A 25,673-nucleotide genomic window follows, 5' to 3' on the forward strand; every position below is an offset into this window, starting at 1 on the left:
TACCAGTCACTCCGGTCTTTCACCATTTCGCTTCAAAATTTTCATATTAATAAGCAATAAGGCGTATATTTTTTCATTCGATCCATGAACGCTATTCTATTCTTCTCTCTCCCTACCTCATAGTAAAGGAACCGATATGCGACATATTAGAGACAAAAAATGAGTAGAATTAAATATTTGTCAGACTCCATGTATTTCCACCGCAATGAAAATGATGCATCCTTTTACACGATATCTTACAATCATCACATGCTACATCACAACTTCTTTCTAATTCTAATTTGATAACATGGATTTTGTTGTTACTTTATATTTCTATCCTTCCTATGAAAAACACATGCTCGGTGTTTCTTTCCACCTTTCGCATCCATACACGCATAGAAAACTTACCACTTCTAACAGGTTTTATATCAGCGTGGAAAAAGCCTATTTAAATAATGATAGGGGGTTGAAATAAGTGAAACATAGTGAGATTATTATTTTCAGCAGCGATTTTATTTTTTATGCTGGCTTTGGTATGACTATATTTTTACCGCCTCGAGAAGTATTTGTTTTAAACTCGCTTTTGCTCGCTGGAGCCTCCGGAGGCTCTGCGTCAAGATAAAAGATATCGACTTTTCTAAAATTACTTTCTACATTTCCTACCTTACCTTTATCAGTTTTTCGTTTGAATTCCTTTATCTTCTTTTCCAATTTAGCTTCTCTTGTCAGCATAAACAAAGGTTTTGCTATGATTATTTTTTTCTATGATCGCCGCACCGCCATTGGATTTTGGTGGCCATTTTTTGAACTAATCCCCACACTCAATTTTATATGAATAGACAGATTAATAATTGGAGATTTTAGGGTTTTCGTCATTTTTTCTGTGGTTTCAGACAATTTTAGAGGGGGTCTTCATAAGACTTTTTGCCGTATCTCGTCTCGTTCACCCCAAACATTTGTTTGAGTGAGTGAGTGAGTGAGTGGTCGTAACTGGGCTTTATAGTATATAGATAACGATCTCTTCATCTCGGACTTCTTTCTCTTCATTGCCAATCCTCAATAGCGGGAGGATCCCTGTATTAACGACTAAATTATCACTTCGCGCGTCCATATTCCCATGTAATATTCTAAACCCCTTTCTCTCCCCATCTACAGGTGATTATGGCTATGGGAGCGGGGGCGTGATCGCTCCGGCGGCCGCCGTCGGGGACGTGGCCGGCGTCCGTCGCGTCCTCCGCAACGGGACGCTCCTCTTCCCGCCCTTCCCGCCCGCGGCTTTCCGCCACGACGTCCACGGCGCCGTCTACCGGTGCCTCGCCTCCAACGCCGCCGGGAGGGTGCTCAGCCGGGACTCCCACGTGAGGGCAGGTGAGTAATACGTGCGCGCTCCCTCGTATCCAAACGGAGCACCTGTTTGGTATCACAGCGATAGCGAAATACAGTGGTAATTGCTTGGTGAAACCTCTGCTGGAATAGTATGCCTCCCGGTGATTTCAATGGGATTTAGAGCTTGATTAAATCTCCGTGGTCCTACGATGAATGGTGTTCTTGCAGGAATAGTGAATTTGGAACGATTTGAGAAGTTAATTTGAATGTATACTGATTATGGAAGAAAAATTAATAATTTTCAGTCGCAATCATTTTTAGCGATGAAATTTTCCCAACTTCCCTCACCATGCAGGTATACTTATTTGCACTTGAGGGTCACCAACTTTTGGCCGAGCTCTATTAAAGATCATCGCCCCAGCTCAGCAGATAGCATTTTCTTCTTCCCAGATGTGTTATAAACTTTATATCTTCTTACACTATAATCTTGGTATTTTCAACTTATGGAGAAAATATCCTAGTCAACAGTTATTGCTGAATCAAATACAAAAATTTTACCTCGGAGAAAATTCCGTGGAATAATTTTTATGTTTAAGATACATGCAAATGGTTACACACTTTATTTGTCCTTTTAAGCCTTATGGGAGCGTAACTTTAAATAGCAAACGCAAGGACCGGTCAAAGGAGTGACGTGTCTTTTTAAGTGTCTCTAATTAGACTACCTCACCTTACGTATGTGGCCACTCAAACCTCAGAAGGTTTTTGGCCTCACCAACAACATGTCGCCATCTTTCTCTTTCTTCCATCCATGCTGTCTCTGCTATCAACTTTTCCGTGTCCCTCCGCACTTGGTCCTGCCATTTTAGCCAAGGCCAGCGGTCGCTTCCCTCGAGGTAGACTTTCTGACATCATTTCTAGAATTGAGTCTCCTTCTCTCCTCTTTACATGAGCAGCCCATCTTAGCCTCCGTCTTTTTATGTGAGTTATTATATCTGGATCTTTATACAGTTCCCTGAGCACTTTGTTCGTCCGATCCTCCACACACCATTTTCATTAGTAGTCTAATTTATTATCATATTCATGGTAATGAAAATGAAAATTAGACTGCCATGGATCCAATATAAAATATAACTAATAACATATATATTATCATTTTTTTAATATCCTAAGGTTTTCCAGGCCGTGTGTATTCATATGAAGACCAGTGGTTTTAATGAAGTACTTCGACATGAACATGGGTGAGGTTATGAAACAACATCGTTTCCACAGTTCACTTCATAAATATTGTCGGTAAAATAGGTTTTTCCTTGCTTTAATAATTAATATTAGGTATTCAACAATTAAATAGAACAATGATATTTAAATAGGAGCAATTTCCATCTTTCATTGACTCCTTAATGTGTTCCCTTGAAATTCATCAAAAAATTATTTTTGTTTCAAATATACCTTCTCTTATTCTTGCGTCATTCATTTTTTAACTTCGATACTTGAATTTTGACTTTAATTGCTCTGATTAATATCGTCAAATTTCAGAAAATACTACATTAATATTGTTATGATGACCAAAGGTTTTTCCGGAAATGTTTTGTAGTCCATGCGAAGTATCATGCATGAAAAAGACCATTAATTCAGTTACCTATATTAAATATGTGAAGCGAAACCCTATTTTTTTATTTACGAGCAGGCATGTTACATAAATTCATTGAGTGTGAGAAACTCTGCTTTCATCCTAAAACTCCGGCAGTCAAGTGAAATGGGCGCTCAACATGCAAGAAGCCCCTCAGTGATGGGATAAGATTCAACATCAGGTTTACCAAGAAAAAACATTACTTGAATTAGACTATCATTGAATGATTTAAACACCAGATTCTTGATGATTTGATGTGAGTTACTTGCCTGTTTGGAATCATAATTTTACAAATTTTGCTCACGTGCACTATATTACACACTTTCATCGCACAGGGTTATACTTGTGACTGTGTGTTTTGAAGTGAGTGGAATGGTTTTGCATTTAAATTTTCAGGAAATATAGGATCATGCACAAACATTAAATTCATATGCACTACTTCCTACAGTAATCTTATAAAAATTATTCTTATTAAAATTTTTATTGCGATGATTTAATAACATGCTTTCCATACTTTCTTGTAGTATAAAAAGAGGATGTCCTGACATAAGAATTTATACTTATATTGGCATGGAGCGTGCTAATTGCTCTTTCGTAGGTGTCCGATAAAATGAGTAAATGGAATGTCTGTGATATATTTAAATCAATTTCTAAAATAAATCTGCAAGATATAGAAATGTATGCCAATAAAATAAGTAGTTTATTTTTTAATTTACTATACAGCGACTTGTAGTTATCACTAGAAGACAAAGGACCGATATCTTCTCTACATGTTTTTCTACGATTGGGTTGTATATAATGCCTAAAAACTTCGCATTCGGTATCCGCTGACAGCACATCTAATCTTTTAGCTTAAATTGAGGCGTCAGACACATTCAATCGCTCTGCAACGAGCGGAAGAAATTTCGGAACATCCATGGACTTATCAGCCAGCGATAGACGAATCGAATCCCACGAACTCATTCTTCCTGTCCGGCGGCCATAAAAAAATCATCGAGTAACATAAAGGGTTATCGCTATTGCCATCTGCACTCGGGTTATCGTTTGCGTCGAAAGAAACATGACGGGCTAAAATTAGAAGAGCGGAAAAAAAACGATAGAGTCGTGACAAACCGTTCGGAATTAGGTCGCGGAAACAAAAGGGTCATCCTTTCGATGAAGGGATTAAATGCCAATTCGCCGCCGCTGTAGCTCGCGGTGTTGGAGCAACTGGAGCAAATGTTTGACGCGGATTTGGAGGGCGTAATTCAAGGAGCATGCATGTGACACGCTTCGATTGTGATTTCTTTCCGAATGAGGAAAAATTGACGCGGCGCCCCGCGATTCTCAAATGTTCTCTCCCCCTCCCCTCTTTTTTCCCGCTGTGCAACATCATCTCATTGGATTGCGCGGAAAAAAAGATGCGAATTTCATTCCATTCTCGACATGGCAAAACAAACAGCCGGTTTGATGCTTCTCTTTTTTTGGAAATATTGGGAATAGTCGGTTTCATGATATACGGCAACCACGCGATCATGGCAGTGGAGATAGGAGAAAAATGGTTTGTTCGGTAAGAGGGCATTGGTTGCCATGAGGATAGCTACTATTTCGATTGCATTAAATAGTTCTCAATGATCTTTTCCATAGGGTGATACCCTCAGGAAACTAAGTTAGCACCAGTTACGGAAATTTTTCATAATACTTCATTAGATAAAATTAAGACAGATAACTGATTTATACCACTGACAAATACATAGTGCTTTTTATTTGATACATTCACGTTACATTTTTATAATATGAAATATAAAAATCCGTAAATATCAATCGGCCAATGTAGCAATGCTTGACAGTGAGTGAATCAAAATCAAGTGTGCAATTTACATCGCTTTCGCTAAAAACTGATAACATTGTTTAACAGTTACACATCCAGTTAATTGCCGTGTTGACTAAAAATTGATGGATTACGTGCGGCATAATATTGGAGTCACGATGAAATTAAAACTAAGGTACCTCATCAATTCTTTTTTCAAGCTTTAAGAAAACTAATTGTGTAGCTGGAGCCTTGTATTTAAAATATTTTGCATGAAAGAATGCAGTATTAGACTTTAAAGGCTAGAAATATTGCGCACTGAAAGGTGCATCATTCAATAAGCGGCATGCTATGCTTAGTTTTAGATGGTATGAATGAAAGCAGTATTTTCAAACAGCTAACGTATTCCAAAGCTTGTAAGCTGGTAATTAAGGCATATTTTGGACTATCGCAAATTTTGTTCCCCTGTATTCAAATAGGGCTAACTCACATTGCATGCAAAATGATAATGAGGTTGGAATCATATTTGCCATCATATGCATGTCCGTAATTTGCTGTTGAATGAGTGTCTCTCTATGTCTATTTCTCAGAAGTAGTTTTAATTAGGCAGTGATGGCTATAGTACCTTTTTATTCTTCGAAATGGTTGCGTCATTGCTGCTCCTCGGAAAAGGAATTCATTTCGGTTCATGAATACTCTACTAGACGCTTCCTTCTCATAAAAGCTCCAGTTAATTTTTTCTATTCTTGAAGACTAATGGACTATGCAGATGCAATTCTCTATTGTACAACTAGTCTCAGTATAAATGGGTTGATTCGGCTTTCTCTTGGTGAAAATGCATGCTGAATGAAGATTTACAGAGGTTCAATTCAACATTCAGGAGCTTTTTCTGTCACATTAAATTGGCAAGAAGTGAATGATAATTCATGTAAAAACTACCTAATTGACGAAAAAAGTGAGAACTCGGGGTCGGGGATAAAGCGGGTTCGTCCTTTCACTTCTCGAGGAAATATTCAGCTGAGAGGTCTATCACTTAATAAAATTGATGGTTTGAGGCGTAACTTTGTGAAAGCGATTCATTATGAAAAATGAAAATGAAGAAACATTTATTCACGCATTTACACGACCATGGTTTCAACGTAAGGCGTCATCATCGGGTGAGGTAGAGTTCACCTGATGATGACGTCTTACGTTGAAACAATGGTCGCGTAAATGTGTGAATAAATGTTTCATGTGAAAGCACAAAATTTCTTCTTTTTCATTTTTCGTCTAGAATTTAATTGTTATTTTCCCATTTTTCGCTCTGCTGTTGTGGGAAGCGGATTAATATGATTCAATACTTTTTTTTGCCTATTTTAAACCGGAATCTTATTCTTTAGTAGGGTATTATGGACGGCTATTCACATATCAATGCAGGAGAGTAGTGAGACTAGACGAAGATAAGCAACTCATTCCCAGCAACAGGACAAAGAATGTGTTTAGGTTTTCGAAAAAAATGACTTTCGCGTCCATTGGATGACGGAGACAGCTAGCAATGGTCTCTGGGTATCACCGTACCGGCATGACTTCATTCCCCACCCCTCTGCTCTCGTCACTCGGCTTAGGCGACTGTTCGCGGGGGAGACCGATGCTAGCGGATGTAAAAGGCTGTAGACTTGGAAGTAGGGTAATGAGCTCTTCTCCTTTGCTTCGGAAAGCACAAAACACGACTTACACTGTCACAGTTTAAGCCGCACAATAGGAAATGAACTGTTGGTTGCTGATTAAATCCATAGATGTTGGATTCATGCTCAGGATTTGGACGATTTTTTTTCTCATAAGCTTTAGCTTGAGAAAAGTCTCTGCGGAAAAACGACTTATTTTCCCAGTTGAAACAAGCTTATCTCGAGAGAATGGGATAAGGCTGAAACTTTCTCGATGAAGACCAGGATCTTGTCTTTTGATCTCTGCAGGATACAATACCGTGTATCATTTTTTTATACTGCCTCAGCGAGTACCAAGATAATAACTGAAAGCCAAATTTACCATCAGGTTTTAGAACATATTTATTCATAGTGCAGTGACCAAATTATTACGAGAGTAGATGTAAAATAAAAACGAGAATAATTTTTTACTACAGTTCTTTGCGCAGGATTATCAAATAAAAAATTTATGAAGTATGGGGAACTGGAATAGCTGCTTATCACAAACTGTGAATACCATTATACATACTAACTATTTTTGCACGAATAGTAGCTTTGTTTGATTTTACCATGTCATTTTCGCCTTTTCAATAATTCCTTAATTATTTAACACAAGGTATAAATATGGATATTTCAAGGAAAGCGTCATTACCATTCAGAGACTGTTTGCCTTAAAAATATCATTCTTGCTTCGAATATCATTATTACTGTAACTGTCTCTGTCCTTCTCTCAACAGAAACCTTTTTAGAATTACATGGAAAATCTCCGTTTTTCTAGTGATAAGAACATAAATACTTTTATAAATCAGATGTTAACATTCCCGCATATTTTCACCGCTGATGCTACATTTCAATCCATGGGGTATTTGTTTTAAATGTTTGAACTTAATTTGTAAGCTCCAATCATAATATTGCATAGACAGTTGCCTGCATCAGTAATGCATAACACTGGTTGTGGAATTATTCAATGTTTATTCAAAGTTTCAGAAATGGTGGATATGCGTGAGTAATCATCGTTTATCACGCTGTAAAAGCATGTCAGCCGGTTCAAAAAGAAAGAATATTTAAACCAACGTGGATGAGATGTGGGATTCATTTTGGAGGGGAAATGAATGTCATTTTTGCAACCATGAATCTTTGTGCCCGCACAAATATGCAGCTTATTTTGAAATATCCACGCTCGCCTTTTCCACCGCTTGAAAGCTTCTCTCGTGCAACCGCGCGGGGCGATGGAAATTCTCGTCTGAACCTGAAGCAGTAGTAATTAGGAATAAAAAAAGAAATGCTCCGAAAATTCGAGGCTCCAAAAAAAAAGCAAAAAGACGGCGAAAACTATTCCGCAGCGTGGCCCATATTGGCCTGGTCGGCGCTAAAGGTTTGTGTCTGCCCCGGGATTAAAAATTCGCTCGGTAGAAAGAATAAAATCCGCCGGAGGGATGAAAAAGAAATAGCAGGACCTGGGAACCACCGGCGAATCACTTTGCCTCCGCAGGTTACCTTTCTCAATCGTCTATGTTGTGGGGGCGAGGTTGGGTTGGGGCTCTTTCTCTCTGAGCCTTTTTTCCCGTGAATATTTTCCGCATACCGCTTACTCTGCCCTCGAACAGTACCTAAAAAGAAACTATCTCCATCTGAGCTTAAGAAGTACCTTGATGAGTTGTCTATATTTAATATATTTCAGTGATTATTTCAGGCTTTTCTTAAAACTATGGAAAATACAAATAGTAACACTACGTTACTAAACCTGAGTTGTGTAAATTGCACATATATTCTCAGCTTATTCATGGTGAAACAATACTCAGTACTATTCCACTAACTTTTATTTTAACAGTATACTAGTTTCGACGTTTATACCGTCATTATCTTAGTCACCGTCATTAGTCTTGATAATGACGGTATAAACGTCGAAACTAGAAGACTGTTAAAATAAAAGTTTATGGAATAGTACCGAGTTTCGTTTCACCATGAATATTTCATCGTTCCACCAAGTAACGCCCAGTTTATTCTCAGCTTATAATGTCAGTTTAGAATCTTACTCAGTTTACTATTTGTTTTATAAATTTCATTCGTTCGGAAAAAGTAATTTGGGTATAATTGTGAAATAAAGCTAACTAACCATCATTTTGATCCGAAGGATATTCATTTTCAGATTAGACAGATCGAAATCTAGATATTTCTAGAGTTGAGAATTCCATTATAGAGGTCCCATTAGTATTTAAAAATGTATCTCGGCGTTAAATATTATTTCCAGAGTTTTCCAGGGCCTCACATGTGCACATTATGCCGGCTGGACTTTTCAATATCTCATTGTATGCTTTTATCACTTCTGTTGTATAAGTATGTCCACTACCAGCCGACTCAAACACGACAATTACGTGTAAATTTGTTTCTGGTATTTATTCGAAATTAAATCAAGTTGTTAAATTAACTGAGGCTTTTGTAAGGTCTCTTTGAATTTTGGCTGAGTCCATGGTTATATGCGTATTTGAGTAAAATAAAACTTGGAGCACTACATGACCGTGCACAAAAATATTTTATTCGCAGAACTCAAACTAATTGTGTGCATTCATGCATTAATAAACGGCCCTATTATCTGAATTCATTTCGACATATAGCGGAATGAATTTATTACCTATTCCATACATGCCAATTAATATCTGGGTCACTTTATTAACTTCGACAAAGGGAGAGAATCGAATTTGCAATATTGCGAATTTCAGATCCTACTCTTCAAAAAAAGTGCAATTCATTCCAGACAAAGAATTTCTTTTTTATGATTTTTGAAACAAAATAATAGCTCCGGCATCTTGGGATGACATTTACAGTGTTAGAAACAAGCAATTTGACCGTTATTCCCGCTGAATTTTTTGTTCCTTCGTCATGAAGCGGGCGGCCATCTCATAATTTGCTTGTCAAGCGTGCTTGAGAAAGACGAATGAGGCGAAAAGGAAGCAGGCCGGGTGAATAATACGCTGAGGGAAGATGGACGGGTGAATAAATCACGCTGGATTTTACGCGGCATCGTTTCGCTTTTGTCTCTCCGGCCGAGGATGCGGCAACAAAATGCGCTGATCCACCCGACTCCGACTCCGCCTTTATCCTTCGGAGCGCCGCTGCGGGATCACGACGGAGGAAAATATACCACAAATTGAATGTAAACAAGGCGAACGAAAAGGGACTCCAAATTTGCTTGTTGTTCCGTGGTTTTGCCGTCGCGAAATCCGATTAGGAAAATATATGAATATTACAGCCAATTGAAGCCGGTGATACGCATTCGATTGTTGTCGGGTTGAAGCGTGCAAGGATTCTTCGGTCACCTCGCGTAAATAAATGCTAAGCAAGCATTCGACGTGTGCTATCCGCGACAAGGAGACATCTTTGTCACTCTGCTATAATACGTATGTAATGCATAAAACTAACAACGTTTCGTGTGAATCGATTATTAATCTTTTTTCGTTATATTTTTCTAATTCGATGGGGCATTAAATGTATGACGGTCCTCAATTTAAAAAAATATCTTTGTACGCACATTTACAGCCATCCGACTTTGCTAATTCCAACAGTACCATATATATTTTTTTTTTGTCTCTTTCTGTGGTTTTTCTGGCTACTGAGAGAAGTTTATAATTCGTATCAACTATTTTGTGCGATAATATGTCTTCAATGTCTGATTCACTTTTTCTTGCAAAATTCTATTAGCTTAATTTCAGTATTTCTGGTTTTATTGCTCATATTATTCTCAATATCAGTTTTATCAGTGTAGGTAACTACGTTTGAAGTGATGCTCGACTTTAAATTCATTGAATTTCTCCCATGCTTATGCATTGGAAATGGTAGATTTTATGCTTTGATCAACATTATTAATTGCAAAATTCAGTAATTTTTTGTGTCACTCGTTTTCGTATTCAGGAGTAGGTACTCCAATGTAATTTGGGAATTTGTTGAGGTTATTGAATATATGTTCTATCGGAACGAAAATGAATAAAACAAGCTCTTAGTTGTTAATTCACTTACCTCGATTCAATTCGGGAAATTATCGCAGCCCTGTGGAATGCTTAATTGGAATTCGGACCGTGAAATTACAGAGTACGCTCCGATTTTCTTTTTTAAAGCATTTTTATTTTGATTTCTTTGACATATACGGTGTAAAGGGATTGAAATTTTCGCGATAAAACTATTCCGCTTTAAAAAGGGTGTCCTATGGAATTGTGTGTTTTGAAAAATCAAAACTTGGACAACACCAGAAATAGCTATGCCTCTCTCTCGCTGTTGGAGGAAGTGCGGGGTTTACGCATGTGAGGTACGCATAAAACATTTCGGTTGACACTCTGGCACTGTGGAATGCAAATGGTTGGAGAGTGCAATTTCAAACTTGTGCGTCTGCTCTTCGCACGTGTACGTATGTGAATCGATTGAATGTATCTAATTTAATTAAATTATGATTATTTGAAAGTTAGCAGTGTCCCAGATCATAGAAGTGAATTTCTTAATTTATTCTGAAATTGGAAAAATGCACACAGAAGTTTCTCGAGAAATATTATTGATTGACATTTCCAACGCAGGAGGTGCTGAACCAATCTTTCTGCAATTCGTTTCCTAGAATTGATATTACATATTAATAGGTCTCTGACTATGAGGATTCAAAGATTATATTTTTTTAATCTCTATAATCCTTATTTTTATTAAAACTTGGGTGAAAAACCAAAACAAGCTTTCTCTATTTCTAAACAAAAATATAATCGTTTGAGCTGGGGGGTGCAGTGTTCTTCTCAGATGCTTTTTGTAAATGGATAATGCTAACAGATTTATTTTGTTAAACTTGCATTAATTAAATTTAATTGGATGCATGTATTTTTTAAATTCTTTTGCAGTTTAAATTATGAATTCGGTATATTTTTTAAATTAAATTAAGAAGAATTGATTTCCGTGTTCCCCGTGTATTGCATTATTACAATTTTTATCATTTCACAAGGGACTGAATCAGTTTAATTATAATTTTTATTTAAAACATGAATTGCTAATAATTAGTGGATGTCCAAAATGTCCCATACAACATATATGCCCATTGAACTAGCAAATAACAAAGGGATTGCTAGTGATGCTTTAGTTGTTTTTGTCCCGTAGTAGAGTTTTCTGGGGCGAAGCTATTTGCCCACGGTGAAAAAATTCGATCAATGGCATTTGGTCAGAGAGTAAACATTTCCCCGTGTTCGCTGCATAATGGATATTTTTTGCTAATTTCCTGCGGCGGTATCCCGGAAAACAGCCAAACATGCAAGCTCCGTAAAATAAAGAAAAAAAAGAGGGAGAGAAAACGCTTCGAAAACATTGTTTTATATTTCCTGCTCCTTCCCCTAAACTTGCAAACGGCAGTGAACTGTTTATCGACGCGTGCGGGTTTTGTGTGGGAGGTAGACCATCGGGACATGGAGAGAATCCGTGAGAGAGAGGGTCCGTTATTTGTTAACGGCATAGATTGCCACATCACTGGAATAAACATCATCCCTCTCCGTGCACGGCGCTGTTGCGTTGCGGCCACATCCAGGGGAAACAAAACCCCCGTGCGCAATGTTTCCGTGGTGTGTGAGGCGACGTTCATTTCTTGATTCTTTTGTTTTTTTATTTTTCGAGCTCGAGGTAAAAAGAAAGGGAAAAAATGAGCAACGGCCAACAGGCCCGGGCATACAGCGAAGGGTATGTGCATGAGCGAGGGAGATAAAGAGGTTTGAATGCAGTCTGTGATCGCGCAATATGTGCGGATAAAATTTCTTTTCAGTCCCTGCATAGCCTCTTTTTCCCCCCTCCAACTCTTCCCCTCTCTCTTTTCCGTTCCCATCGCTGCTACCTATTATTCGTCCGGATTCCATCGCTGTATATCCGAATCGCATAATCTACCGGAGAAACATGCCGTGGAACTCGCAACGTATGGATTGTTCTTGCGGGGTGGGAAGTGCTGTGCAGAAGAAGAGGCGAGGATGGAATGAGTTAAGGTGTAATCATTTTTCGACGAAACCACATCTCCCCTCCCCCAAAAAAATCGAAAACGATGATGCTGAGGAAACCTAATTTCTACCCTTCCAAACGTGATTTATTTAATCGCTAGGCCCTGGCATCGTATCGCACATGGATTCGTCAGCGGAAATTTCGACACGTTTAGGCCTGGGAGGAAGGAAAATAAGCAAATACCCTATTGTCCGTATTGCTGCCTGCCGTTTTATCAGGAAAAATATGGTTTGCCTCCGTAGTGATCTGAAATACCCGTTTTTTCTAACCCAGGGTATTCAGCATGGGCAAGTAATGATGTTGGGCGATGACTTATTCGCGACTGAGAATGAAAATATCATTCAGGAATGTTTTTTTTACCTTGAAAAAATTAAGGAATTATTATTGTTGAGGGATTTTTATATCCATATCCTGACGGACTCACTCACTCATTAACGCAATGTTCGAACTACTAAAAACCCAGCCAGAAAATATTCCAAATATATCCCTTGTGCCATGTCAAGGTGCACAAGAATTGGATCTCTACGAGAAAATATTTATGGGGTTGTTTTTTTTCCACAATTCTAAGGAATTTTGTGAAGTGCTTTTTTCTTTTGACTTTTTGAGTAACTTACACAAGATATTGGTGGATAATTTGTAACATTGCTAGGAAAAAGGAATGCTGTCATTGATTCTTTTGACTTCAATTTTTAACACTCTTCGTTTTCTTTTAACCATCCTTATTTTACATACAAAATCCATGTTAATTCAATTTCGACGAATGAAAATAACCGTGGACACCAGGAGTTACGTATTCAAAACACACAAAGTAGAAACTGTTTTTACCGAAACCAACTATAAACAGTCAACCACTGCTTCAACATTTGCAAACCAAATTTTTCAGTGCCCAATGAATTTCAGCGGATATATTTCGCCAGTCTTTTGATATTTTTAGTCTTGTACAATCAATAATTCCCTTAAGAGGATTCATTTTTCACGTCGACAGTTCTTATTTCTTTTTTTTTTACTTAATAGTCACTTTAGACTTGCCCTACACCTTGAAAATTTTAAAGTATACAGTATAGACTTTTTTAAACATATGCCCGTATTTCAAACTTGAAAACTTTTTCTGCTGAGAATTTACTGGATCGAAATTTTCGTATTTGAGGTGCAGGCAAATAGTGCCTAAGGTCTACTACGATGCATAGTGTGAACATTTCAATATCATAGAACAAGATTTAAACAATTTATTCGTTTTAGAAAAATTCCAGTTGAAGTGGGAGAATCAATTATGTTATAAAAAACTCTCGATTATTGAAAGTGCACAAAATACATGAAATCCCTATGAAGTACGCCGGTAATTGAGTAGGTATTCATAAAACATCCATCCTATGGGTATTTGACCGGCTCGAATCACTTGGTGTGATATCACTCAGATCATAAACTGTACCAATAGTAGTCTTATCCATTCTTTCGTGATCTTCCACGTGCTTCATCTAGGAATGGAGAACGTGCCACCGCGGAAACCAGGAAATCGTGACCGTCATTATGACGAGAAACAGTTCACAGAACTCCTTTCATTCATCGCGAGGACATAACCTGCTTCATAACGCGGATGAGTTTCCTAACACCGCACCGCAGCTTGGAGATTATTATTTGTGTGGCACAGTTGCAAGTCGAGAGGTTCTTTAAGTGGAACTAACGACGCGTTTCATCCCCTCATTGTACTTCGCTTGAAGTTACACAGCCCCGGATTTCATCTTATTTTCCCTCAAAGCCTTTTCGAGGAAACTCAAGCAAATAAAAATCTTGCCTCGGTGTCATTAGAACGTCATCAGCTGCTTGGCAACAGCGCTTGCGACAGTGATTTCGACTCCTCGAGGAGGTTTGCACGCGTCGAATGAGGATGAAAATAATAAATGAGACCCACGTTTTAGCATTTTGAGGCATGCAAAAATCCGGTTTTAATAATTCACGTGCTCTTGAGTTGTGGAAAAAATGTAATATATGGTGAATAAATCCTGTTTTTCTTTATTTTACGTGAAATTGGTGTCTCTCCTGGACTGAGGGTGACATAGCGTAGCGACTAATGCTAATTCCGTTCATAGGATTTGTAGTGCGATGTGAAAATGGCATTTCTTGATCGATAGGCTGCTTGTATAAATTCTTAAGTAAGTGGATACAATCTATTTTATTTGGTTTTAGGCTGATCTGGTGAGGACAAACCTTAAGTTTTCAGAAGTCCCTTTAAAATTGGCGTTGAATATCCTTTCGCGTCAAAATTATGCTATAAACTTGACTTTTTAAGCATAATCAGAGTATCTAGACTCTGTCCACGGTTTGACTGTATCTCAATAATTAAAAAGTTGCATCTGAGGAAATAGTTAAAAGGCAAAACTTAACACATTTGAGGTACACGCCAGTATTGATAACCGACTATTTTATTATATACCCGGAAAATTTCAAAGCGATAGAATTGATTTTCAGCTAATAATTTGTTTCATACACAATTCGTTGTATATTTCACCACCGTTCACGCGGCAAGGTTAGAAATATTGCACATAATAATTCGTTACCTAAATTGACAGGCCGAGTAAGAGGCGTCCTAATAGAATTTCTGTAATATTAAATTCTACATGAATTCTATTTTTTTTAAATTAGTTTTTGTAGGTCTTTTGCCCATACATATCTTTTTTTAGTGTAGCATTTTAACTTTCTAATCTGAATATTATCTGCAAATTTAAAATTTCCGGGTTTCATGACTTGACATGGCAATATTAAATACCCTCGGTATTTTTCTCGACAAATGCCCACTATTCACAATTGGTCGGGTATCAACGCTACCATTTTCAGAGCTCGTAATCGAAAAATAAGATAGTGCACTGAAGAGATGTAGATAAAATATATTATCCTGAGGTCATACTGTGAGAGATCCTGATTTCATTGGTGAATGAGAATTATTAAAGAAAAGACGAGTTAGACTTCTGTTAAAGACATCCTATAGTCTTCTCAAGTCCTTTTGTGGTCAAAGTATTTTTTAAGTTCTAAATGTAAAACTGGTACTTGCTAAATGTCATAAAATCGTAAATAACCTGAAATTTCATACTTTACCTGGTTTATTCGGTATGTAGGTACCCAGTGGATACCTTCTCTCCCAAAATCATTCCTTTCTCTCCAGTTCATAATTTCATTTCTTCCCTCACTAATCGTTAGTTCGTATATCTCATTCAAGCCGCAAATATCACTCTTTGGTAAATAGTGGTACCGCCCGCCCTTCCATTTGTCCGAAATTTTCCCAGGATGAAATTCCCCCATATTTTAGAAATACGGTCCGGCAGGGAACGCAACTAATGTGAAAAAAATGGAATGTGGGAAATGTCCAGCCAAGTTAAGGGGTCTCTCTGAGGCTTTCGTCCCGGTATGTTCTCTCCGGTGTTTATTAAAACAATTATACTCAATGCCGTTACCCTGGGGATTTCTAACCGCATTAAAAATACGTCCTCTCCTCGGATATCATAACACTGTCGCGATGCGCTAATTGGGGGAGAGGTGTGAGGCAAGCAGGGCAGCGAGGATGCGGAAGGGGACCCTTCGTTTGTTTTTCCTTCCGAGAGTGTGTGAATATTATGATTTTTCATATCGACGCCCTCCTCCGTCTCCCTATCTCTAAACCTCACGCCGTCGTACTTAATTCATGTCACCCCAGAGCCATAATCTTTATTTATTTTCTTTTTCCTTCCATTTTTTATCATTTCACTTCTTACCCGTGGCACGAAGGTATACTTTTTGCACATTGATTTATCAATCCCGACCACTTCTTTTCCGATTACCTTACGGCCATTGAACCACCTACAATCTCATGTGCTCCATACAAAACAAAATCTCGTATTTGAATAATTATGCCTTGAAATGGGTTTAACTAGACAAATTCATATGTGCACATTTTAACCTAAAAATTCTCGAGAGGTCATTAATATTGCAAAAATTGACATCTGCTTATCATAAATAAAACTTCCTAACCATTAACTGTAGGCTAATGTGAATGAGACTTACTCGTAGCTCGAAGGCATACTTGCTGCACAATGATTTAACAATCATGACCATCTCTTTCCTGATTGCATTGCAACCATTGAACCACCTCCAATCCCATGTGCTCGATACAAAACAAAATCTCGTATTTGAATCATAATGCCTTGAACGTCATGGGCTTGTCTAGAAAAATTCATGAATGCACGTTTTACGCTAAAAATTCTCGAGAATAATTAATTTTGCTATAAATTTCATCTTATTATGATAAATAAAGATTCCTAACCATTAACTGTAGGATACTGTGATTGAGAGAGCGTGGTAGTTTGATGGCTACATCACTTAGCCTCTGACCTAAGGTTAACGGGTTTTAAGCCCGGATGAACCCGTAAGTCACCCCCAACCATTCCTTCAAAAGTGGTTTGAGAAAGCCCAGGGAATGTAACCCCAACTCTCAATGAAATACTCGCACATCTTTAATCGATAATTGCTCGCCAAATAATGAAGAGTCGAAATCGCATCCGCTGTTCCTTTCTTTAATTCAACTTATGGCATGCCTCTCTTAACCTCGTCCATGTTCTTATCCGCTTATTATCCTCCGCTCAGTTACTGTTTTTCCCTCTGTATTGGGTGCTCAATAGATATTCTCTAATCGATCTGTACACTCATCATATTCACTACCTCTCCTCACCCACCATCCCTTCCACTCCCTCCTTCCTTTTCTCCTCCGTTCAACTCGCCGTCTCTACTCTCCGACACCGCCCACATCCCAACCGCCATGAGCTTTCTTCCCCACACCTGGGCGAGTGGTGTATTGGCATAACGATAGATTATGAAAAAAAATTCGTTTCCACATCACGGGTGACTGCGGGACATATAAACAATTTAAAATTCTGATGAGAGCAAAAATCTTTATTTTTAGCCATAAATTTGTTATAATATTTCATCATTTATTCAGTATTTATATTTTTTTAAAGATCATTCCGGCAGTACTGGTTTGGAAAAAAATTCCAGGTAATAAGTATTCTCGATTGTAATAGATATTTCTTTTGAAGATTTTCATATTTCCCAAGACGTGTAAAAGCATTGTCCAAATGAAAAATCTCTCTTATGGCGTCAAATTTCAAACAAAAAACCTTTACTATGCATTCCTTTTCCTGTGTGGAAGTAGAACTTGAAATATTCATTGCGCTTACGTGTGTGATTTACGAATGATCATCTCTCGCTGAAAATGAGCACGTAAGGGGCAAAGAGGGTGAGGAAGATCCACTTGTTGACTCGGAGGGTGGCGCGGAAATATTATTATGAATATTATGACGACATCGTCCTCTCGTTCCCTCCCGTGTCTCGTGCCTTCACGCGCTGCTCTTTAATTGACGCGTGACAACTACGTCACGGCCTCGCGGAGCAATCCTATTGTGCCTCATTTCACTCGCAAGCTCACCTCTCTACCAACTTCACGGAGGGAAAGGCGGCGGGCGCACGCAGAATTTGCCTCTCCCCCCGTATCACGGTGCACACTTTGCTCCACGGCGAAATTTCGAGAGATAGTGAGGCAGTAAAAAAGATGACGAAAGGGTTAAAAATTGTATTTTTCGGGAAAAAAAAACAGAGCCACCCGTTGGACGAGGGGCATGGGATGAGGAGGGTATTGATGGTGTTGGTGATGCCATGTGCCCGCGGGAAAGAGAGGGAAAATGCGAAAGAAAAAAAAAAGAATTTATGAGTCGCTCGCCAGGGTCGTTCACCTTGCTCAGGGCAGGAAAGGTGTCTGGGAATCTCCCGAGTTGAATGAAGGCGAAGTGGGAGTACACAGAGGGATGGATTTTAAATAAATATGCGGAGTAATAGCGTGTAAATTCTATGCATTTATGGATGGTGAGTAAACTTTCTACACTAGTGGGACCAACTACATGGTCTCTTATCCACGGAAAAGGTATCTCTAGTTTCTTTGAATACTGGAACCTGCAGCGTTATATATGGAGAATTTGTGCTCCTCTCTACACGAATGTATTGAGCTCTCACTTAGTTATTGCAAAAGTTGTATTTGGTATCATCTAGTTTTTGAAAAAGTCTAAAATATAATGGAATAGTGCAGTGTGCTTAAAAGATTTTATTTCCCTTTTTTCACTCATTTTATTAATTTATCTTCTATCTAAATGGAATTAATAAGGATTTAAAGTATCAATGCATTCATATTCATCTCACTACCTTTATAAGTACGTTGGAGTTGAATGGAGAAGCTCATCTGTTTAAATTCATTCAAATATAAACTGAACTTTTAAAAATAATAATAGATTTCGGAAAACTTCCGAGTTAAAAAAGAGAAGGGAGGTTCACCGTGAAGGCTCTTTCAAATACCTTCTGCTGGGACTTCATCACCATGACTGTAGGCATATACTCGCAAAATTTATCAAGAAACATTAATTTCTACCCCACAGTCAGTTCCCAGCTCCATCTATCGCTTATCCTACTGTATCGATGAGAAGGTCTCTACCGTTCCTCGCTAGGTTGAATATTTTCACATTAATGCTATATCATTGAAAGAGGAGTTTCAGAAAAAAACTAAATTGCATAGTCCCCTCATTCCGAGAGAAAGAAGAGCCATAGTGCAACTTTCCATCCGATGGACAGGTTCCTAACTTAAATGTCACTTCACGCAATACGTCTTCTGATATCCCGTCATAGAAAATTAATTTTTAGTAGTTTGTCAGCGTAAATTATTACAACATTATCAATGAGAGAATGACAAAATATTCTCGATTTTTGTAAGTTTACCTGCGTGGAAAATTTATTTTTTGCAGGAATAATCAAATTCATTCGGAAAACATCCTTACGTTCGATTAATTATTGTAAAATATTTTTCAGATGGTTGACCTGTGCCACGTATTTTCACGTTGAAAACGTAATAATTCGTGTTTTTACACTGCCGCACATATTATCACTTGATATTTTAAGCTCCTGGAAATTTAAATCTAAAAGTAATTTAAGGGAACACATAAGCTTTTTGCGTTGTAGGATAAATTTTAGCCAATACTCCCTTGGTATTGCAGTCATTGCAGCAATAAATATAAATAGATATAAAGGCCGACATATTCACATCGACCGCTTCCGTATCTATCTTTAAATCACAAAGAGTAGGAAATAGGAGGAAAAAAGTCGAGAGAAAAAAATGCTTATGAACACTATGTGGACAGGAAAAATGGAGATATTGGCGACTCCCGTCGAAATATAAGAGGGCACAACCCCAAAGGCATTCTCCAATTTTGCATCTGATGCAGATTAGATGGGTGTGTGTGTCTCGCTTGTGTGGCTATATTGCCGAGGTATGGGCGTCAGACAAGACAGCGATCCATCATCAATATATTCATCGCTCCCCCCATATCCATCCCCCCCATAACCTCCGGTATCCTTCTACCTCGTCCTTTTCCCTTCCGGAACGGAAGGAGAGTCAGCTGCCGGTTTTTTTTAACGAGTTTCTTAAATGAATGACTGTCGCTGTCGCAAGTGTTCACTCTCCTCTCCTCCCTCCCCTTTCGTGGACCGTTGGCCGACCCAACCTCCTTCTCCCGCTGCCGTGCTGTTCCGTGACCGCTTGCGCTCTTCCGAATGTCCCTTTTTATCGATCACGCCACCCAACGGGTGCTTTTTTGCGGTCGTGTCAGTCAGTGAAGGGGAGTGGGCAGGGGGAGGAAGGGAATATATATATAAATGCGTGCATAGGAAAGAGAGGGGTGGGAGGAAGGAAAGAGGTGGTTGGCAGGGGGTGTGGGAGTGAGGGAGAGAGAGAGGAAGGCAACGCATTTTGTGGTGGTGCGGAGGCGGGTGCGGGGGGAGGAGGAGAGGATGCCCCGGCAGCGCTGCATACCTCAACGAGGGAGCGAATCTGGATGGACCGACAAACAATGCAGGCCGCCCCGACATAGAATCGATAGACACGGCGAGTGACCGTCGACGAGAGAAAAAAAATTTTTGTCATTCTTTATTTTTCAAAAAAAATAAAGATAAAGAAATTTTCTCCTATCCGTACGGATCTCGCTTTATTTTTTTTTTCTAATTTTCCTCGTCTGCAGCCTCCTCCCATTTCTGGCTGTCAAGGTACGGGTGGAGGATTATATGTCTAGTCACCGAGAGAGATATTGGCGACTACTCGCGTCGGGAATAGGTGCGTGCAGCTATTGTCGGGGTTCCGCTATTGCGTCAGTTGGGCGATTGGGAATTCGAGTGTTTCCATAGTGACTAGATGGACTGGATCGTCGGGATAGGCTGCGAAAAATTTGCATCAGACCCCACAGAAATGTCTTTTGAATTGAATTAAAAATTCTTTACAGCAAAATGAGAGAAACTGGTCAAACTTCATCCGTCTACTGTCCTCATTTCATATTTTGAAGGGAGCTCACCTCTCGATTAATTTTCTCGTTGTTCCATGCAGTGAAGCAAACGAACTTAATAAGTCTAATTTTACTTCATTACGATACCTACTCTGTATCATAATTATAGTTTAGTCACTCGATAAATCTGCTGATTCTCTTCGCCTACCTTCTACCACTGTCGTCTATCTCTGTCACCTGTCATTTACGACCTTTGCTTTTTGTTTTTTATTTCGTAGAAGTAATTATTAACGACTCGAGTATTGGTACGCAAAGGTATTGCCAAGGATATGTGGAGGATTTGAGTAGGTGGTTGGTGATTCATATTTTTTTTAAGGTACACAAATCCGATTTATTATTACGCTCATAAGGCAACAGGAATTTAGATGCCATTACTGTTTTCGATGAAATTTCTATTTATTTGCGGCAAAATATGGTAAATTCCGGTCAATTTTTATTTTATATTGCAGACTGTAGAAAAATGTGGTTTATAATCATTTTCTGTTTCATTATTTTTAGGCATTGATTGGTTTGCTACATCTCCTGATGCGTCTACATTTTCTCAGCAATCGATTGCGCGGGTAATTTTCAGGTCCTGTTTATTACTCATATTCCATTTGCCCATGAAATGTGATTTTCTCTGATCAATCTATCTTCTAGGGTACTTTTAAAAATTTTCCTCCGTCATTTTTCGACAATTCCTCTTATTTCTTATACCAGACGTTTACATACTCTCCAATATTTTTCAACGAAAAATCTTCATATAGTTTAGATAGTTTATCATTTTTAGCATAATCTCCTAGAACAAACTTTTCCGCACTATCTTATAGATTTTCTAACAATGAAACATAGGACGAAATTTTTGCACATGTATCAATGGAAAATATGTCTTGCTTATTATTCGTTAGATTTTATGAGAGGCAATTCAGGGTCCATCGTTATTCAGGAGTTATCAGCGAATCAGAGAGACTCAAAAGACAGATTTTGACTTTTTTTCTATTGCTTTTTGTCATTCTTTCTTTCACATCGATCCCTCCTTTGCCAATACTCCCTATCTGCTATCTGTTTTCACCAATGTGTTTTCGCACCCTCACGACGTGCTTAAAATACACCATCACTTCTGCGTGGCGATATGTTTTTCGGCACTGCGAAACCGTTTACCACCTCTTCGCCATCATAATCATCGCCACCCTTTAGTCTTTGTTTGGATCAGAGGAGCGTGAGGGTGCAAGGGACTCCTCCCCTGGGAACATTGCTCCCAATCCCGACTCCGGAAGCCTCCTTCTCCACCTCTCCTCCCGTTAACATTCGACGAGCCAAAGCGGGGGTGCCTCCGTCCCGGAAGTAATGACGAGCGCGGCCATTCGTATTAATTTTTCGCTCGCCGTAGGGTGGGAACGGGGAACGTGCGGCACTGAGAAATGTGACCACCTCCATCATCGAAGACTCCAACCCGTGGGGAAACATCCGCTTCCGTCGAACAGCAGCGCAGGAGCCTCCTATCCATAGTTCGATTCCAGCTTCTTTTATTTGTTATAGAGGCCTTTGAAATGTGGTGCTACAGAAGAATGATGAAAATCAAATGGATCGACAGAGTTAGTAACGAGTAAGTCCTAAGAAGGGTAGGAGAGAAGAGAAGCCTCATGAAAACCTTAAAAAGAAGACGGAACAACCTTATAGGCCACATCCTGAGACATGATGGCCTGATGAAGACAATCGTCGAAGGACAAGTGGAAGGCAAGAATGGAAAAGGAAGACCTCGAACAAAATATATGGAACAAGTAAAGAGAGATGTGAAAGAGAAGAAATACGTAGGAGTGAAAAGATTAGCTGATAGGAGAACTGAGTGGAGAGCTGCGTCAAACCAATCCTCGGATTGTTGACCAGTGATGATGATTCACCTTTGGTGAAACTCATGCATCTACGCAGTACCTGGCATGCCATTTTTTTAGCGTGTGTCTAAGGTTTTTATGGTATAAGCGTTACGAATATTGGGGAGAGATGCAATAGCAACTACTGATCAAATTTAAATGTGATCATTATTCCCATTAAAAAAAAGCCTATTTATCAATTGAATTTATTATCAGATGTACATCTCCCACAACTTCAAGTGAATAATTGTTTGTCTTCTCTCCTTTTAAATTTTTTCGCCTATATTCTTGCAAGTTTTTTTCGTACTTATCAATTTTTAATATTATTTTACAGTAAATATCGCACAGTTGCTGAATTCCTATCCACGTTCTGCCTCGATAATGAAAATTAGGCGTTTATAATTGAGACGACGGCTTTATCAGAACAAAAGAACGAAAAAAAGTGAAATATGTGTGGCATGTTTAAAAGAACCCCAATTGTTCCCGCAATGGTCTTTTAATTCCCTTTGAAAAAGGTTGTTAATGTTCCAACCGACATCCATATGGCTTGCGTTGATGGCATTGCAATTATTAGTTGGCACCTAAATGATATTTTCTGTGCCAAAAACATACGCGTGCATTCATTACCCTAGCTATCTTAATCTTATAAGTATTTTTTGAGCCTCTAACAGAATAAAACCTATGATAAATAGAATCTGCGGTTTGAGCACTGGTCGATGGTTCTCGTTTAGGAAGATTTGAACTCCATTCTTTAACAAATATAATTTAAATTTGTCGTACAAAAATTGACTTTTTTACAGAGCGCCCATTTGTCTTGCATTTTGTTCACTTGGCATGCTTCAATACGCGTGATAAATCTTAGATGCTTTCAGGCCTTGTCCCAATGCGTGGTTTCGCATGTGTGTTTTCCATCATAGATTTGGATTTATCTCCATTCCCTCATGTTTGACTCCATCTGGCGCCTTTGTGTTTACTCCATCCTCAGAGTAAATGTGTGGCTTTTGAGGGACGACTTTCGCAACTTCTCCAGCTCCAGAGAGAGAGAAAGAGACTGACTGAGCGTGGTCGTCATTTTGGTTGGAGAGGAATGAATAATGGCGTCGGCTGAGACAGCGAAGTTTCTTTTCCTCCGAAAACTTTCCCTTCAAAACCCTTCCTTTTCCCTCTGGCGCGGGGAATTTTTTAATCTGATGCTCGTTCATCATAAGAAATCACCGACCATAAGTCCGTCCCTCGGGAGGGGGATAGGAAGGGTGGGCATGTTTTTATGGCGTCGGCCGATCGTCACTCCCAATCTGTCTTCGTCTAGTACAATGGGGTGGCTTTTTCCCTTAAAAAGCGGTTTCTGCCGATCTGGTTTTAGGAATGCAAAATCATTCGATGGAGCATTGAAATTAGGTGAGCATCTGACGAGTTTTCGCTAAGGTATGCGTCAATTTTGGAGTTTTATTTTTCTCAACTCAGTTCTTGCGTATCAACTGTCGCGGCAAGGAGTTTTCCCGTATGAGAAATTTCATTTTTCAACTAAAAACAATATTGCAAAGAGTGTTTTTGATTTTTTCTGCAATAAACACTTTTATTGGGAGTCTTGATTTCCTGGAAGGCTGGGATCGGCAACCCGCGGACCGCTTGCGACCCCGAAAACAATTTTATGCGCCCCGCACGATTTTCACGTGTGAATCATTTACGCATAAAATTAGTAAAATCACGTGTGTAGAGAGGCTTTGGTTAGGAGCTATGGTTTAAAGTTATTTGTATTAATTATTCAATTTTTATAAAATTTCATAAAATGCAGGTTTTCCTTGTCCACGTAGCCTAGAAGATTAATTATTCAGTCATTATTTGTGTATAGTTAGAGCTATGCATGTATTTGCGTTCCACGAAGCCATGTCAATGCGGTAATTGCGGGCCACAGGTATGGAAAGATTGACAAAACCTGCTATAAAGCTAAAAAAAAAATACACAATTAAATGAAATTGGAAGTGAAAATTCAATACTTCTGTTTGATGGATTTTTCTCTCAGTAGGCATTCAGAAATCTTCTGTAATTGTTTCCATCTCATCTCAGGCGGTCTCTACCCTCCTATGTTCCTGAAAAACACCTTTGGTTGCCAATCAGAGCATTCATGTTTGATACTGTCAGAATGGCATATCCTTGTGATTTTTCCGCTCATTTGAACGAGTAAGGTCGAATCGTTGTCTCTTATTTTAGTCATATGACACTAATTGCGACTGACTTTTACTATCTTTAGTAACTTGGCACCATTTTGGTAAATGCTGACTGCTTGAAGCTCCAATCTCGGTAGATATGGTCAACTTCACAGCTAGTCCAGCTTGATGTGCTCATACTGAAAATCGATTCTGTATTTTACTAAAATGGTTTACGTCCGTAAAAGTTTCATAAATTTATCCATAAAAATGGTCCGAAAAACACGATTTTAACTACGCCTAATGTTTTCGTGAAACAGGGAAAAAATTCGTTTCTCTTCTTTGAACGTATTCTTATGCTATATTTCCTTATTATATTGTTCTGTTATATACGTATTTTTATATTTTTCACAAATTGAACTTATATAATAAAATCTGGTTGAATCCAGATTTCGTAGCACGATGGTAACTATCCAACCTAAAGTAGGTATCATTGTGCACGATGTCGCAAAAATGTATTTTTTCTCAGGCGTCGAAGACAAAATAACACATGAATCGAATGCACGGCTAATATATTGAATATTTGATCGGTTCTATGGTTTGTCAAAATTTTATTCTGAAACCGTAATAGTAAGTACAATGGAATAAGATTATTTCGCTATTTTGATTTTGAATGTATTTTTGAAGCTTTGTTATTGTTGTTTAATATTCTAAAGTAGACAGTTGACTCGAAATTGTAAGCATTGATGCGTTAACTGTTCAATTCGCTGCCTCACAGCTGGAACATTGGATCTCAATTTCAAAAAACGTGGACTAATATAAATAACTGGTATGTTTTTGAATACGGTTTCAACTTGAATTCTAAATTTAT

General features: G+C 38.6%; 1 protein-coding gene across 4 annotated transcripts in view; it reads left to right on the forward strand.

Moving 5' to 3' along the window:
* Positions 1-25,673, forward strand: part of LOC124162481 (Down syndrome cell adhesion molecule-like protein Dscam2) — a 690,555-nt gene that overhangs the window by 547,975 nt on the left and 116,907 nt on the right. For all 4 annotated transcript variants that reach the window (XM_046539031.1, XM_046539045.1, XM_046539048.1 and 1 more), the window contains exon 4: positions 1,138-1,350. In XM_046539031.1, the coding sequence (XP_046394987.1) occupies positions 1,138-1,350 (213 nt within the window). The remainder of the gene's footprint in view (positions 1-1,137; positions 1,351-25,673) is intronic.

The sequence above is a fragment of the Ischnura elegans genome, chromosome 1, assembly GCF_921293095.1.
Source record: "Ischnura elegans chromosome 1, ioIscEleg1.1, whole genome shotgun sequence".
Classification (NCBI taxonomy): domain Eukaryota; kingdom Metazoa; phylum Arthropoda; class Insecta; order Odonata; family Coenagrionidae; genus Ischnura; species Ischnura elegans.